This window comes from Plasmodium coatneyi, chromosome 14 (genome assembly GCF_001680005.1).
Source record: "Plasmodium coatneyi strain Hackeri chromosome 14, complete sequence".
In the NCBI taxonomy this organism is placed as follows: Eukaryota; Apicomplexa; class Aconoidasida; order Haemosporida; family Plasmodiidae; genus Plasmodium; species Plasmodium coatneyi.
Genome location: NC_033569.1, coordinates 1,210,594 through 1,224,783, shown reverse-complemented (window position 1 = coordinate 1,224,783; position 14,190 = coordinate 1,210,594). Strand labels below are relative to the sequence as shown.

General features: G+C 45.7%; 5 protein-coding genes across 5 annotated transcripts; 3 read left to right on the top strand and 2 right to left on the bottom strand.

The window, feature by feature from the left end:
* Positions 1-434: 434 nt before the first annotated feature.
* Positions 435-1,751, bottom strand: PCOAH_00053810 (Heat shock protein hslv; the record flags this gene model as incomplete). Its single annotated transcript, XM_020062161.1, has 5 exons — positions 435-745; positions 901-1,027; positions 1,240-1,278; positions 1,483-1,566; positions 1,689-1,751. The coding sequence occupies 5 exons, from the start codon at positions 1,749-1,751 to the stop codon at positions 435-437; spliced, it is 624 nt and encodes a 207-aa protein (XP_019917739.1).
* A 961-nt stretch (positions 1,752-2,712) lies between these two features.
* On the bottom strand, positions 2,713-3,999 carry PCOAH_00053800 (Uncharacterized protein; the record flags this gene model as incomplete). Its single annotated transcript, XM_020062160.1, has 1 exon — positions 2,713-3,999. One exon carries the CDS (start codon positions 3,997-3,999, stop codon positions 2,713-2,715), a length of 1,287 nt encoding a protein of 428 aa, XP_019917621.1.
* Positions 4,000-5,187: 1,188 nt separating this feature from the next.
* PCOAH_00053790 (Uncharacterized protein) lies at positions 5,188-6,457 on the top strand (the record flags this gene model as incomplete). Its single annotated transcript, XM_020062159.1, has 2 exons — positions 5,188-5,423; positions 5,563-6,457. The coding sequence occupies 2 exons, from the start codon at positions 5,188-5,190 to the stop codon at positions 6,455-6,457; spliced, it is 1,131 nt and encodes a 376-aa protein (XP_019917631.1).
* Positions 6,458-7,538: 1,081 nt separating this feature from the next.
* PCOAH_00053780 (Uncharacterized protein) lies at positions 7,539-9,737 on the top strand (the record flags this gene model as incomplete). Its single annotated transcript, XM_020062158.1, has 1 exon — positions 7,539-9,737. The coding sequence occupies one exon, from the start codon at positions 7,539-7,541 to the stop codon at positions 9,735-9,737; it is 2,199 nt and encodes a 732-aa protein (XP_019917499.1).
* Positions 9,738-11,512: 1,775 nt separating this feature from the next.
* On the top strand, positions 11,513-13,292 carry PCOAH_00053770 (Uncharacterized protein; the record flags this gene model as incomplete). Its single annotated transcript, XM_020062157.1, has 2 exons — positions 11,513-11,602; positions 11,736-13,292. 2 exons carry the CDS (start codon positions 11,513-11,515, stop codon positions 13,290-13,292), a joined length of 1,647 nt encoding a protein of 548 aa, XP_019917861.1.
* Between the last annotated feature and the right edge of the window lie 898 nt (positions 13,293-14,190).

Sequence of the window (14,190 nt, the reverse complement as noted above, 5' to 3'; positions counted from 1 at the left end):
TCCCCAGATTGTCTTTCGTTTCTTCCTTTCGAAGCGCTTCACTCTGTTCCAATCGCATTTACCCGCTTCTAACGTCCCACAAAAAAAGGAGGATTAACCATGTCCCCACATATGTACAATTATTTGCACGGAAAAGCCTCTTCACCTTCATCCGCTGTTTATGCCTGTTCAGGTGATGAAAGAAGGAAGTTCGCTTTACGAGTGTCTTTTTTTTTTTTTTTTTTCCATCCCAACATAACAACCATTTTTCAGACCTATTTCGTTATAACCTTCCCGGGAAGGGTCTCAAAAAAAAGACACCCATTTGGTGCCACATTTTGGTGGGAACAATTTTTTAAAAGGGACAAAAGTTTACTATTCCGCGTGAAAAAAAAAAAATAACACTTATAAATGGGACACTACTTGACTATGTGTGCCCGCGCGTTGACAACACATTAAAGCGTTTCGCATATAAAATTGTTGTTCGTGTGGCAACACATATCCGCAGCAATGTTCATTGCTTTGTAGGCGATGTCCTTGGCGCTGAGATTCTCCACGTCGTAGAGTGCCCTGGCTGCTGCTATGGCATATGGCCCCCCCGATCCTGTGCCCAGGACATTTCCAGATGGTTCCAAAACGTCTCCGTTACCAGTTACCTCCAACAGCACGTCTTTGTCTGCCACTATTAGGACTGCCTCCAGGTGTCGCAGGTACCTGTCGGTTCTCCACAACTTGGCTAGTTCGACGCAGCTGCGGAGAAGCTGATCTGCTCGTAGTAAAAGGGGAAAAAAAAGGGGGAGGGATGAATTGTGATCAGCGCACGTGTAAAGGTTCTTCCATAGTGCGCTTCAATAATGCGCTTAGACACCGAGTGGCAACGCCGTACACGCGCGGTGATCCGCCTTAACGAGGAGGACTCACTTGGGTATTCGTCGATTTTCGTTTCGAACTTATCCAGCAGGGTAAAGCAGTCGGCCGTCGCCCCGGCGAACCCCATCAAAATGTTATCCTTCAGCCTTCTTATTTTTTTTGCGTTCCCTTTGACGATCTGGCGGGGGGAAGGACGTCCAAAGCGGTGAAGGAATAAAAAGGAAGTGAAAAGAAAAAAAAGCACAATCACGTAAATATGCATGCCAGTGAGTCTATTGATACGCGTGAACATGTTGGACAGCAAAATGATGAGGTTAGAACTGGCAAAATGAGCGTCACCCCCACTTTGCAGTTAAAATACAAAGCTGGGGGTAAAATGTCGACGCTTACCATTGTTCCTTGGGAAACCATGCCATCTCCAATTAGACACTGAAAGGGGGGGAAAGGTTAACGTGTCTGTGTGTTATAACGCCTTAACTTTTTCTTTTTTTTTTTTTTCTCCTTTGTAGCTCTTGCGGGGAAGTAACGAGGGGATGCACTCATTTTTCTGGTGGCAATGCAAAGGGTCATTTTCCACACTGCTGCGCCCCCCGTCGTGACTTTGCATTCTCTTCCCCTTCGGGATTCACTTACCACTTCGTTGTTCTTACGGACGCACAGTATGGTCGTGCCATGTCGTGGCGGGAGGAGCCTTCCCGTGGGGGCGAAGTAGTTTCTCTGTAGGGGGGGGCAGGAAGCCAAGATGTGTGGAAGCGAAGATGGGGTAATACCCCCCGTGGGAATGCAAAGGCAACTATCCGAGATGAGAACACCTGCTGAGACGTGCTGTTCATTCCCACCTGTGCCGCTCGGCCGATCGCCGGAGGAACCCTAAGCAATCCTGAGAGGTGCCTTACAAACATTTTTTTTCGCCTGGATTTGTGCAAATTGAAAGAGGGGGAAAAGCCGTGGGTGGCGTTGAAATGGGCCTCAGGGAAGAGAACGTGGTGGTAGGCTCCTCAGTATCTCCCTTAAAAAAAAAAAATTAACAAAACTCGAATGGGAGCAGCAAATTATTTTATTTATTTTTTTTTTTTTTTTTTTTTACAATCTCTACATGTGCGAGTAGGAAAGGAGATACACAAAAGGTGTTCGCATGTGCAGGATGGAGAAAAGCAAATCTGCCCTTTGCACGGGTGGCATTGACAAATCTAAGTATGAACAATCATTCTCGGAAAAAAAAAAAAAAAAAAAAAAAAAAAAAGTGAAGCAGTTAAGGAAATAGCTGGGTGGTATAACGGGATGGCGGAGTGGAGTCGCAACGCCGTGCGCCAAGCACACTGCGCGTTCGCAAGAAGGGATGATAATAAAAAATAAAGCAAAAATAAAAAGTGAAAATAAAAAATACAGTAAAAAAAAAAAAAAGGATGACCCAACTAAGGGTATCCCCATATGCAGGCGCCACATGTCGTCCATGTTTGATGAACTGTGCGTGCAGTGAGTACAAAGAGGTGACTCACAACTGTTGGATTTTTCTTCATAAGGGAGGGGGGAGTAAACCATGCTGGGTATCCGCTCTGTGAAGTTCCTTCTCATTCTTTTCTATGCGTGAGGGGTGGTACGGTACGCGTGGCCATGATGACTGTATCCCCTTTGTGCGTTCACCTCAAAGTGGGGAATCCCTCCGTTCGCAATTGAAGTGACCCATTTAGGGGTACTTCTTTTTCTGTTATATTTTCCTCCCCCGTTGAACATTCCCCAGGGGTGTGCGTGTGTGTAACTGTGTGGGGTCCAAATATGTGCAGCTCGTAAAATTATGCCTTTCACTGCGGCCATTCTGAAATTTCCTCATTTTGCGAAATTCCCCCAGGACGGTTAAAATGGTCAATCTTCCAGCCCGGAGAACATGGTTCCCATTTGAAGTAACAAATTTTCATCCCGATCTGCGAGCGCGCCACTGTAACTGTTACCCTCACAAACATCAGGAGGAGCAACGTTGTGCACCTTGACGTCGTTTTCACATTCGAGGAGGAGGTTAGGAAACTCCAAAAAATAGGAGGAAGAATTTATGGACTGCTTACCAACAAATGGAATAAAAAAGTCAATGATGTTTTCTCCATATTTTAGCGTTTTCACAGCGTAGCAGTTGAAAAGATCCCATATTTTTATTCCGTCCCTCGCTAGGGAGACCATGTTTTCTTTTTTGTTATTTACGTGGCATTTTATTACTTGACTTTTGTGTCCAACGAAGGTCGTGCAGTTTTTGAAGTTCACTTGCGATTCGCCTTTTCGGGAAGTGCTTCCCTGCAGGTGATCAGTTGTTGCATTTTTCACCTCAACGTAGTCACCATATAAGGATAGTTTTTCCTCCGCGCGTTGCTCTTCAGGGTGGACTGGCTGACTCACTTGCGCAGAAGAATTTGCCTCCCTCTGGTCAAACTGGGAGAAAGGGATGCGAAATATTTTATTCCCTCTGCAGAGATACAAATGCGTGTTGAACGGGTCATTCGTGCAAATGTATGTGCAGTTCTCCGAGTGCGTCTTCAATATGTGAGTTGGCTCCTTCGACTTCAATCCCCACACATGTATCGTCCCATTTGTTGTAAGGGTCACCAAGGAGTAGTACGATCCGTACACATTTGGCGTCACCGAAAGAATCTGAGTTATTGTTGCATTTATGCTGTGTTGATATCGTAGCAATGGAGTAATTTTTTTTTTTCTGAACAGGTCAGGTAAATTGTACACATGCACAACATTGTCATCACTGTATGTGTAGAGCACGTTGGCTATTTGGTCAATTATTATATCCTTCACTATACCATAATGCGCTTGAAAGGAATTTATTAATAATCCTGACAGAGCGGACCATACGTATACGTTGCCAAGTTTGTCTCCTCCGATAATTATTTTTTCATTGCTTGTCAGCCTGATCACATTCAACTGTACGCGCATGTGCTTAGTGGAAATGGGGGCACTTTTCGTGCACACATATTTGGACACCACTTTTTTATTCACATTCAACAGGAGGAAGCTACCATTTCTGAGTTGGCAGATCTTCTTCTCCGTGTCCTTCACGGGGGCCTCGAATTTGTTTTCGCATCGTTCGTTCTCGGCGTTTAGTAGCACGATGTCTTGGTTGTCGTACAGGGCGAGGATCTTCACCTGCTCCATTGGGCCGCTTCGGGGGGGTTACCTCTTCGGGTGGTTGCAGCGAAGGCGTACCTTTGCCTGGGGCTATATACCACGTAAGCTGCGTAAAAACGTGAAAATGACGCCGCCACCAAAGTTGCTTCACCTTTCTGCGTCACGCAGGACGGAGATTGTGGGCGAATCCGCCGTGGGGATACTTCCTTCCATTAACCAAGTCGGTGGTACCAGTGGAACGGGAAGAAGCGCATTATCACAAAAATGGGGGAGCATCATTAGGTAAATATAATCATGAATACGTATTTCTATTCGTTCACATTCGCCGAGCCCGTTCTGATGTGACATTTATTTTATTCGCAAAGGGTATTTATCTATCGTGACTGGTAGGTCGGGAGTTTTTTTTTTTTTTTTTTATCCCGCGCGGTTTTGTTCTTTCTGGAGTGTCCTCTTGCTGATCAATTTGGGGAACAAATAAATGGGCAAATAGAAAAAAAAAAAAAAAAAAAAAAAGGTGGCTATTTTTTTTTTTTTTTTTTTTTTTTTCTGATGAGAAATCCCGTTGTTAGGTTAGTTCCTCCTGTGCGTTGTTTAGCTGGAGGAAGGGTCACACAACGTCGCTCATTTTTAAGTTCACCTTTGTGAACGTATGTTTGTTTTTTTTCTCTCTCCTTTTCGAGTAAATCATTGCCGCGGAGTACTGTGCAGTCCACACCGAGCGTAAGTCGTGCCGCCATTTTGTTCTCCCCATTTTGGAGAACACCAAATGGTATTATGCGCCGTTTCACCTGCCCAACTGCACATCGCAGGAGGGAGGTCTCTGTTTGTTTACTTTCCCCAGGGAGGCAGCATGCGGGAAGTATAATTCTATGTCCAATCGGATGGGACAGCCACTTTGAGCAGAAAAAAAAATGAATGTACCTATGTATGCTCTCCAACCGTTTTACGTAGCACCACGTAGCTTTGTAGACGTATGCACAGCTGGACAGAACGCACGTAGTGCTTTCCTCAAAAAAAAAAGTCGCCTTTTTTTAACGTCTCCACAAATTGGGGCGTCACACTAGCTCAGCGTGCATGCCACTCTTACCGAACCGCTTGCAACTGCTTGCAACTGTTTTTTTTTTTTTCCGAGCATGTGCACACGCCGGAGGTGACAAACTCTTCCCCCTCAGCAGCACCACTACCCTGCTAACTCTGCAAAACCCAGACATAATAATGAACAGCACCAGACTGCGGCACATCGAAAATGCGCTGAATGGCTTCAACTTCATGTCCCCCCTGGACATTTACATGCGCCTATACTTCAAGGGGAACAACATAAAGAACAGAGACAAGCCGTTCATTTCGGAGCACGTATATAACATAATGCGTAACAAGACACTCCTTTCCTATTTATCCGCCCCGTCTCCGCTATACACCAACGTGATTAAGACGTACTTTTCCTCGGACAAGTCGGTTTTCCCGAAGCGGCGTTCTAACCGCGTTGACATAGCATCCATGCAGCGCTCACCCGATTAGAGCGCATGCAACTGCACAATTTTCTTCCATTATTCCATTCACCTTGCACCACACATACTACCCACCCCACAGATGGAAGTACGAAATGAACAACGAGAAAATCCCCGCGCACGTGCGGTACTCGTTCCCGAAGGAGCTATACGAGCAGCTGGTCAACTGTTACGGAGAGAAGAAAAGTCACACGCTCATGTCGATTCTGAACGAAAAGGCGCCAGTTTTCCTACGAGTGAACACAAATAAAATTTCCCGAAACGACCTATACAAACTTCTAATGAGCAAAGGAGTGTCAGTGGAAAAGTGTGTGAATTCCCCACAAGGATTGCTATTAACAAAAAGCTGTGTTTTAAAAAATAACTACGAATACAATAAGGGCTACTTTGAAATTCAGGATGAAGCTAGCCAAATAGTTAGCTCAAAGATACCTGTCCAACCAGGTTACAAGGTATTAGATTTCTGTGCAGGGTCAGGAGGAAAAACATTGGCTTTTTCACCAACAATGGATAACACAGGAAAGATCTACCTCCATGACATACGAGATAAGATGCTCTCCCAAGCGAAAGTTCGACTGAGGAGAGCAGGCATTCAAAATTATATTCTCCTGAATAGCAATCACATATTGTTGAAAAAATTAGTTGGCTACATGGATACGGTTATCGTGGATGCCCCCTGCACCGGAACAGGTGCCTTAAGGAGGAACCCAGAAATGAAACACAAGTACAGCAACAGCAAGCTCTACGACTACGTTAATCTGCAGAGACAAATTTTCCAACAGGCTTTACTTTACGTGAAAAAAAATGGGAAAATCGTTTATATCACTTGTAGCATTTTGGACGCAGAGAACGTTCACCAAGTCAAGTACTTTTGCGAAAAGCACAACTTATTTTTGTCCGAACCGCCATTCCATTCGTTGCCCCAATCTAAATCCATGGATGGGTTTTTCCTGGCTATATTTGAGCGTCGCGACTGACACGGGGAAGGTGTACCTTCGATGAGTCATCATATGGGGGAGATGCACATGCAGCTGCTAATTCGCGCAACTGCTAATTCGTACAACTGTTGATTCGTATACCTACGATCCCCCCCTGGGGAACATTCCCCCGAACGAATTGAATTATGGTCTGCCACTCTGTCATTTCCCATGATCGAATCTTATGCGTCATAGCTTGCCACGTTTTTTTTTTTTTAAACATTAGGAGCGAAAACATCATCTCCTTCTGTATATGTTGCAGCAAAGATCCTTTTTTCTCCCCCGCCGCACATTTGCCCGTCACCTGGGGATACCGCGAAGTGGCCTTCCCCCCGTTGGGGTTATACTACCTAAACAATCACAACAACTCGCTCACAACTCATACCTATGATTATATGATGCCTCCCCTCATTTTGGTGAGTCGTTAACACCTGTTCAGGCGAGTGCACTTTTAAAAAAAAAAAAAAAAAAAAAAATCTTCCCTTTGAAAAAACGCCAAGCGGGGAAGAGAAACAAATTCCTCCGCGCAGTGCGCACGTATGCAGATTTGCGAACATATATAAACATGTAATATTGCTGCCCCCTTGTTTATCGCTTCTTTTTTTTTTTTTTTTTTTTTTTTTTTCCGTTGCTTACTCATCACTCAAGCAAAGCGCGCGCGTCACTGCGACAAGTTCCTAGCGATACATTCCCAGCCAGGCAATTCCCCGCAAGTGAAAGAGACGTCGCCCCTTATTGGTGTCATTGCCATTGGCATGTCATCCCCTTCTCATGCGTGACCACATAAGCGCAGCGCAAAAACGTATGCGTGTATTATTGTTCCCCTGGTCAGCCGCGCTGCCACTTAACCGATCATCAATTGAAGGGTTGCGTGCCAAGAGGGTACTACACTCAAGCTGCGCGCATGTATTTGTATGTACCGCTTGTCATTTTTTTTTTCACTCGTCCGTTCGCGCATCGGGTTTGAGGCGCGCAGAAAAAACAAGCAGCCGGGTAGGCCGCGTAACGAACCACCCAACAACCAGTTAACAACTGAACAGCTTAACAACTAAACAGATAAATTCCCCCCCGCCCTGGCAAGATGAACGAACTGGTGGTGTTCGACTCGAACCACCAAAGGGCCATCAACGACTGCGAGCTGGACTACTACAGCAAGAAACTGGCCACCTGTTCCAGTGACAACACGGTAAAGATATTCGATGTGAGCCTTTCGAAGGAGCCCGTATGCGTAGCTGAAATGCGGGACCACAGCTCAGCTGTGTGGAAGGTATGTTGGTCACATCCCAAGTATGGGAGTCTCCTAGCGAGCTGCTCCTATGACAAAAGCGTAATAATATACAAGGAAGTACACATGAATAAGTATGACATAATTTACGTGAACAACGAACACAACAGTAGCGTGAACTACATAGAGTGGTCTCCACATGAGTATGGGTTGCATCTAGGATGTGCCTGCTCCGATGGGCAAATCAGCATTATATCCTACGATTTAGTGAAAGGATCAAATGGGGAAGGACACTGGAACAAGTATAGCGTGAAGGCCCACCTGAATGGAACGGCCTGCATAAGTTGGGAAAAGACGCATAAGAATAAACATATGAATGAAGGAACTGCTGGAGCATCTGCAGTAGGAACAGCACCACCATCCGCAGCAGCAGCAGCAGGGGGGGGAGGAGATCATCCAAGTACCTTCCAACTAGCTTCAGGAGGCTTCGACAATCAAGTGATCATATGGATGTTCGATAACAACACGAAAGAATTTCACAAGGTATATCAAATGAAGGACAGGCCACACAACTCTTCTATTAAAGACATCGCATGGAGACCGAATCTGAATAACAGCACCAACATAATTGCCTCATGCTCAGACGAAAACATTGTAATCCTATGGGTAGAGGATGTAAGTAACAACCAGTGGAGGAACGGACAAGTCATTCAGGTAAAGGAGAAAATTAGTAAAGTGTGTTGGTCACCCAATGGGACCATCCTAGCCATTGCATGCACGAATGAAAATGCTTACTTGTACAAAGAAGGGTTGGATGGCGTGTGGGAAGAGGTATGCAATTTGGCCGACAATGAAAAGGTGCACGAACAGATGGAGGAACAGGAAAATCTTACCGATCATGTGGAGGGAATCAATACAGGAGGAGCAGCCACAACCAACCAGGTGGACCCTTACAGCGGATCGTACAACAACAACCACCCTGATACTCATAACGAACCCCCTAATGCCTTAAACCCTGTAACAGCCCAGACGAACTATGCTAAACCCTTCCCCAATAGTGTAGGGGTTAACCCTGTTGGGGCTCCAAACAGCAACGTAAGCACCCCCGGGATGGTAAGAGGTTCATTAAATGCTCCACAGACGAGTAATAGTAACAACCCCTATGGTCAATCTGTCACTGCTTCAATGACACCAGGGATGATGCCACCCCCCTTGAAGAATAACACCACCATGAATCAACAAAATGTGGCTCCAAATTATTTAATTCCGTCACATAAGAAAACGAGTACTTCAAGTGTCACATCTAATGTTGCAGGTTACCCCATGGGTGGTCCTCCTGTTGGTCCTCCTGTTGGTGCCGCAGGACTTGCGCCTCCTCCACCTCCTCCCGTTGCACAAGATCAGGGTAATGCCCCCTATGGTGGTTTGAATTATTCCCCTCCACAGATACCTGCACAACAAGTAGGTATCTCTGCGCCACAATTTCCTGCAAGTATACCATCCGGGGTACCCATGGGTAATAAGCCAAGCATCCTCGGACCCCCTCCTCCACCTGGGGGACCACAACAGCAGCCACAACAGCAGCCACAACAGCAGCCACCTTACCAACCGTCATTTCCCGGCGCCAGCCCCAGCACCATGAATTTTACCAAACCCAGCAACCCAATGCCACCCGCCCAATTTCAAGGTGCAAATGCGAACAAAACAAATTTCAACGCACAACAGATTTCGCCTCCTCCTCCACCCCCTCCCCCATTTGGCTCAACCCCTCCCCAACAAGGACCCACAGTAACCAAAGGAATGAACCAAACAAACACCTTCTCAAATTTTAACCCAAATGTGATGACTCCACCGAACGTTCCTCCACCAATGGGCACGAATCCCCCAGGCCCTCCTCTAAAAAATGTGAACCCCCCAGGGAGTAGCTATCCCCCGATGAGTTATTCCCATCCACCCCCACCTCCTCCCAACATGATGAGTGGTGACCCCGGTGCGAAACCAGCCCCCAATGCACAGTACGGCGCGTACCCGGGTTATAACCCGCCCCCCCAGTGAGGTGCGAACTGGAAAATGCGAAAATGTGCAAGCGTCACAGGTGGGGTAACCCCGCGGAAGTTTGTCAATGGGACAGAAAAAAGGACAGATGAGGGGTGCAACATAGACGCAGGAAGAAATAGCTCTCGACAAGAAGTAGCAGTAAAGCAGCAGAGCAATAGCGTAGTAGCAACGTGCGTTCCTTTCGCGTCACTCCATTTGACCGCACTTGGCAACTCGCCAGTCGTCAGTCCGTGGGTGACCTGGGCAGCGAACAAGGTGCCTCAGAAATGCTCACGTGTGTATCTGCGCAATTGGCGAATCGGCCACCATTTCCATTTGTACTCCTTGTTTACATTTTACGTCTCCTTTTTTCTTTAATTTATGCCATTTTTTATAGCGCATACTTTTCCTTTGCTTTTTACCCCTGCGGTTGTTTTTTAAAATGTGTGCAATTGGGATGTTATTTATTTATTTTTTTTTTTTTTTGCGAGCGCTTTTTCGTATTGCCTGTTCAGGTAAAAAATTGTAAACATTGGACAAAAAAAAAAAAATAAATAAAATAAAAATAAAAACAATAATAGTGATAACCATAATAAAGGAAAGATACTTTATATAAAAGCAACCCATGTGGGGGATCTGTTTAAGCGTACAGCCAATTTAGCATCGCGTGGTGTCCATTCAAAGCTTCCCGAATGGGTGTTGTTTGGGGACATCGAAAGGGCGTTTGTCTGTCCTTCGAATGTGTATCAGTTTCACTGAGCAGGGTATTTTTTTTTTTCCGCTGAACAGGGGGCGTTGTTACTTTGGCGTGCTTCGCAACAACAACGGGGGAGAATCCCCAATGGTAGTGCAAAACCTTCATATGCCGACGATCTTTCCTGCTCTTAACCATTTGGCGACTTTGAACAAGGGGCAACATGTGACATATATAACACGTAGCGCGCATCAAACATTGACCCAACCTTTTAATCTCCACCGCTATTATGCGCGTTCTATGCCCAACTGTGCGACTCCCTTTTGTGCGAATTTTTGTTCTCCAGCTTAGGGGTGTTCATCCCTGCTGCCAACGGGGAAATGGTCAAAGGCGGCACAAACAGAAAAATGATGAAGAGGCAAATAGGAATCGACAACGCAGCAATGAAAAGATATACAATACATAGGGAAAAAAAAAAAAAAAAAAAAAAAAAATATCGAAATGGAACCACATGTAGTAAGCGTTTCTTTTTTTTAAAATCACAAGAGAAAAAAGAAAGAAAGCTTAGAATATCCGTTTTTATCCAACAGGATAACCATTTCTATGCGTTTCCTTGATGATCTACGTACTGTTAACTTTGCGCGTGTATTGCTGCGTGATTCATATTCGTTTTTTTTTTTTTTTTTTTTTTTTTTTTTTGTTTCTGTTGAAATCCTCGAGGCAGTAAAAAGGAGGATGTTCACATAGGGAGATAGCACTAAGCTTCCAAACGTTTTTTTTTTCTTTATGCAAATGCGAACCTACAGGTAGCCAAATGTATGCGCATATAGAAGAACGTAACTGCTGGTGAATGTTTTTAACTTTAATCATTTTGAAGGGGGCTGCCGAAGTTGCTCGCGGCGATGTCCCCATTTTTTTGTGTGCTCCCCCCGGGCGGTAAAATTTATGCTTGCTGCGCTGTGCGGGTTTGCCCCCTTAATGCTCAGTACCCGCTGGGGATAGCAGTGGCATTACGGTGGTAGTTACGCTTCTGTGGTCTCGCGTTGCATTGCTGCCCGATCCCACATGGAGTAATTTTTACGAAAGGACGCCCTATAAAATGTCTCAAGAGAATATGGATGTGCTTTTCAAGGAGGAGCGGAGCGAGCTCCTGGAGGGGAGCCTCAGTGACCACCTCAGCGAATTCAAGGTGAGGACACAGCAACGGGCGCACCGCACATCGCACTACAAATCGTACCGTTCATTGCATCGCATACCAAACGGCACATTACATCACACCCTTCATGACACCGTCTACTTGGTCCTGTTTTTTCCCTTCTTAGAAACGGGAGCACGTGTACCTGGCGTGCATCTCCTCGCTGGAAAAGGAAATATGCCAGACGCACACGTACCTTAACGAATGGAGGAACATGCACATGTACGAAGACGAGGAGGGGAAGGCCTCAAAAGACGACCTCATGAATATCAACTCTCTTAGGAACCTGCTAATAGACCCATCCATAAATTTGGAGATTAAAGAATTGAGGCAGAAAATTTACGAAGTAACAAAAAAGTGGAACCTCGCAGAGGAAAAGCTACAAGGGTTTAACTTTGACGCACAATCATCGGCAGGACAAAGACTCATAAGTAAGTGTAAAAAGTTGCAAGACGAAAATTACGAGCTGGGAAAAACATTGGAAGAAAATACCCTGCAACCGTTATCCATACAAATAATAAACATGAAGGAGCAAATGCTTTTTTATAAAAATGAGTTGAAAATATTAAAAGAGTTAAATGCAGATATCGATGAAGACAACGAGTTGTTGAGTCAGCAGTTGGGAGAGCTTTCGAAAAAGTATACGCAGATTAGTAAGGAGAAAGCTGAGTTGGAGGAAAAAAATTTAAAACTGAGGAACCACGTCAGTGCGCTGCAGCTCAAGTTGAAGGCGCAAACGCACCCCCAGGAAGGGGACACCCTAGGGGATGTGGGTAGGAGCAGTCACGGTGCAAGTCCACGCAGTAGGAGCAACCGCAGTAGGAGCAGCCGTACCTACGGGAAATACACGGCGGAGCGCCGCCACGATACGTACTCCTCCCGCAGCGGTAGCCGCAAAGTTAGCCAAGCGAACTACGAAGACAACCACCGAATCGGGGGAGGATACTCCAAGTATAGACAAGACTACACGCACAGCAACTTCCGCGAAGATGAAGAGGAAGATGCTTGGAGGGAGGGCTACAAAAGAAGTGACTCTCACATGAGGGAACGAAGAAGCAACCCCGATGATGACACCCGTACGTACTATAATGATGACAATTACAGGAAGAGGAGTTCCGATGGGAGCAGGGAAAGGAAGTATAGGAAAGTGGACCGACACCACCATAGGGATAGGAAGACTGACAGGGAAAGGGAAAAAGAGAGGGACAGGGAAAAGGATAAGGAAAAGGAACGGGAAAGGCACAAGCTGAAGGATAAGGAGAGGAGCCGGAAGGAAAGGGGGCGCGAAAAGGACAAAGATAAGGAGTCGGAAAGGGAACGAGACCGGGATAGGAGTCGGGACCGGGGTAGAGACCGAGATAAGGATAGAGGCCGAGATAGGGATAGGGAACGAGATAAGGATAGGGAACGTGAACGTGACCGTGAGCGGGACAAGGGCAAAGACAGGACCAAAACGAAAGAACGCGAAAAAGCGAAAAGCAAGCACAAAAGCAAAAATAAGGAAAAGGGGAAAGGCAAAGGAAAGAGAGACGAAAACTACGACAGCAGTAATTACTCAGAACCGAAGAGAAGATCTACCAAGGATTATGGGGATGACCGTCGGGACCACTCCAACGCGTCTAAGAATGGGGATGCCGATGATAAGGCGGGCGAGGTTGACCGCTACGTCTACCTGCACAAGTGACAAGATTAGGGGGCGCCTCTCCAAAAGGATGTTTACTTGTAGTTTGGCAGCCTTTGCGGTATTAGCGGTTCTTTAAGCGCTCTTTTTAATCCACTTGTTTATCCCCTCATTCCCATTCTGTCCCCCATTTATAACCTCTTTTTTTATTTTATTTTTTTTTTTTTTGCGTCGCTGTATCATTGTCACGTTAGTGATTATGGTGCACCCTTCTGCCCATCACACTGATGATGCGCTGCACAACCAACATTAAGAAAAAATATATCTTATTTGAAATAACATCCCAATTTTTACGATCCCTTCGGATGGATGTTTGCCACTATATGGAGAAACTTTCTACTACTGGAGGGCTGATATTTGTGTATGGAAGGCCCAGGCCCCCACCATTTGCAGCTGCCGTACCTGCTCACCACATGGGCAAATTTGCCAAGAATGGAAAAAAAAGAATGACGCAACGCAGGGAGGGGTGAAGTAAAAAGTATGCCCCTGCAAGTTCACCCAACTTACGAAACAAAAGGCACAATAAAAGTTACGCGTTCGGAGGGGGCACAGTTGCCGCTACGGGTGGCAGACAGAAGTGGGAGAACTTTTCTTCCAAAAATGAGCAACGCCACGAATTGAAGAGATCCACTCAGGTGAGTTAAGCGACATACCATTGAAGATGCTATATAGATATATTTTTGTAAAACCTCCCACCGCGGGGTGAACTCCTTTTTCCTTCGCAAAATACGGGACAGACGTGCATGCAAAAAATAAGCATAATACTGCTTTGCAGTACATGTTTTATTTTTTCTTTTTCTTTTTTTCACTACTGTTTAGTTGCGTTCAAAACTGCCCTCAGACCCGTTAAGATTGAGATGGCGGTTTTTCCCCCCAAGGGGAATTCACGCAAAGGGAGGAA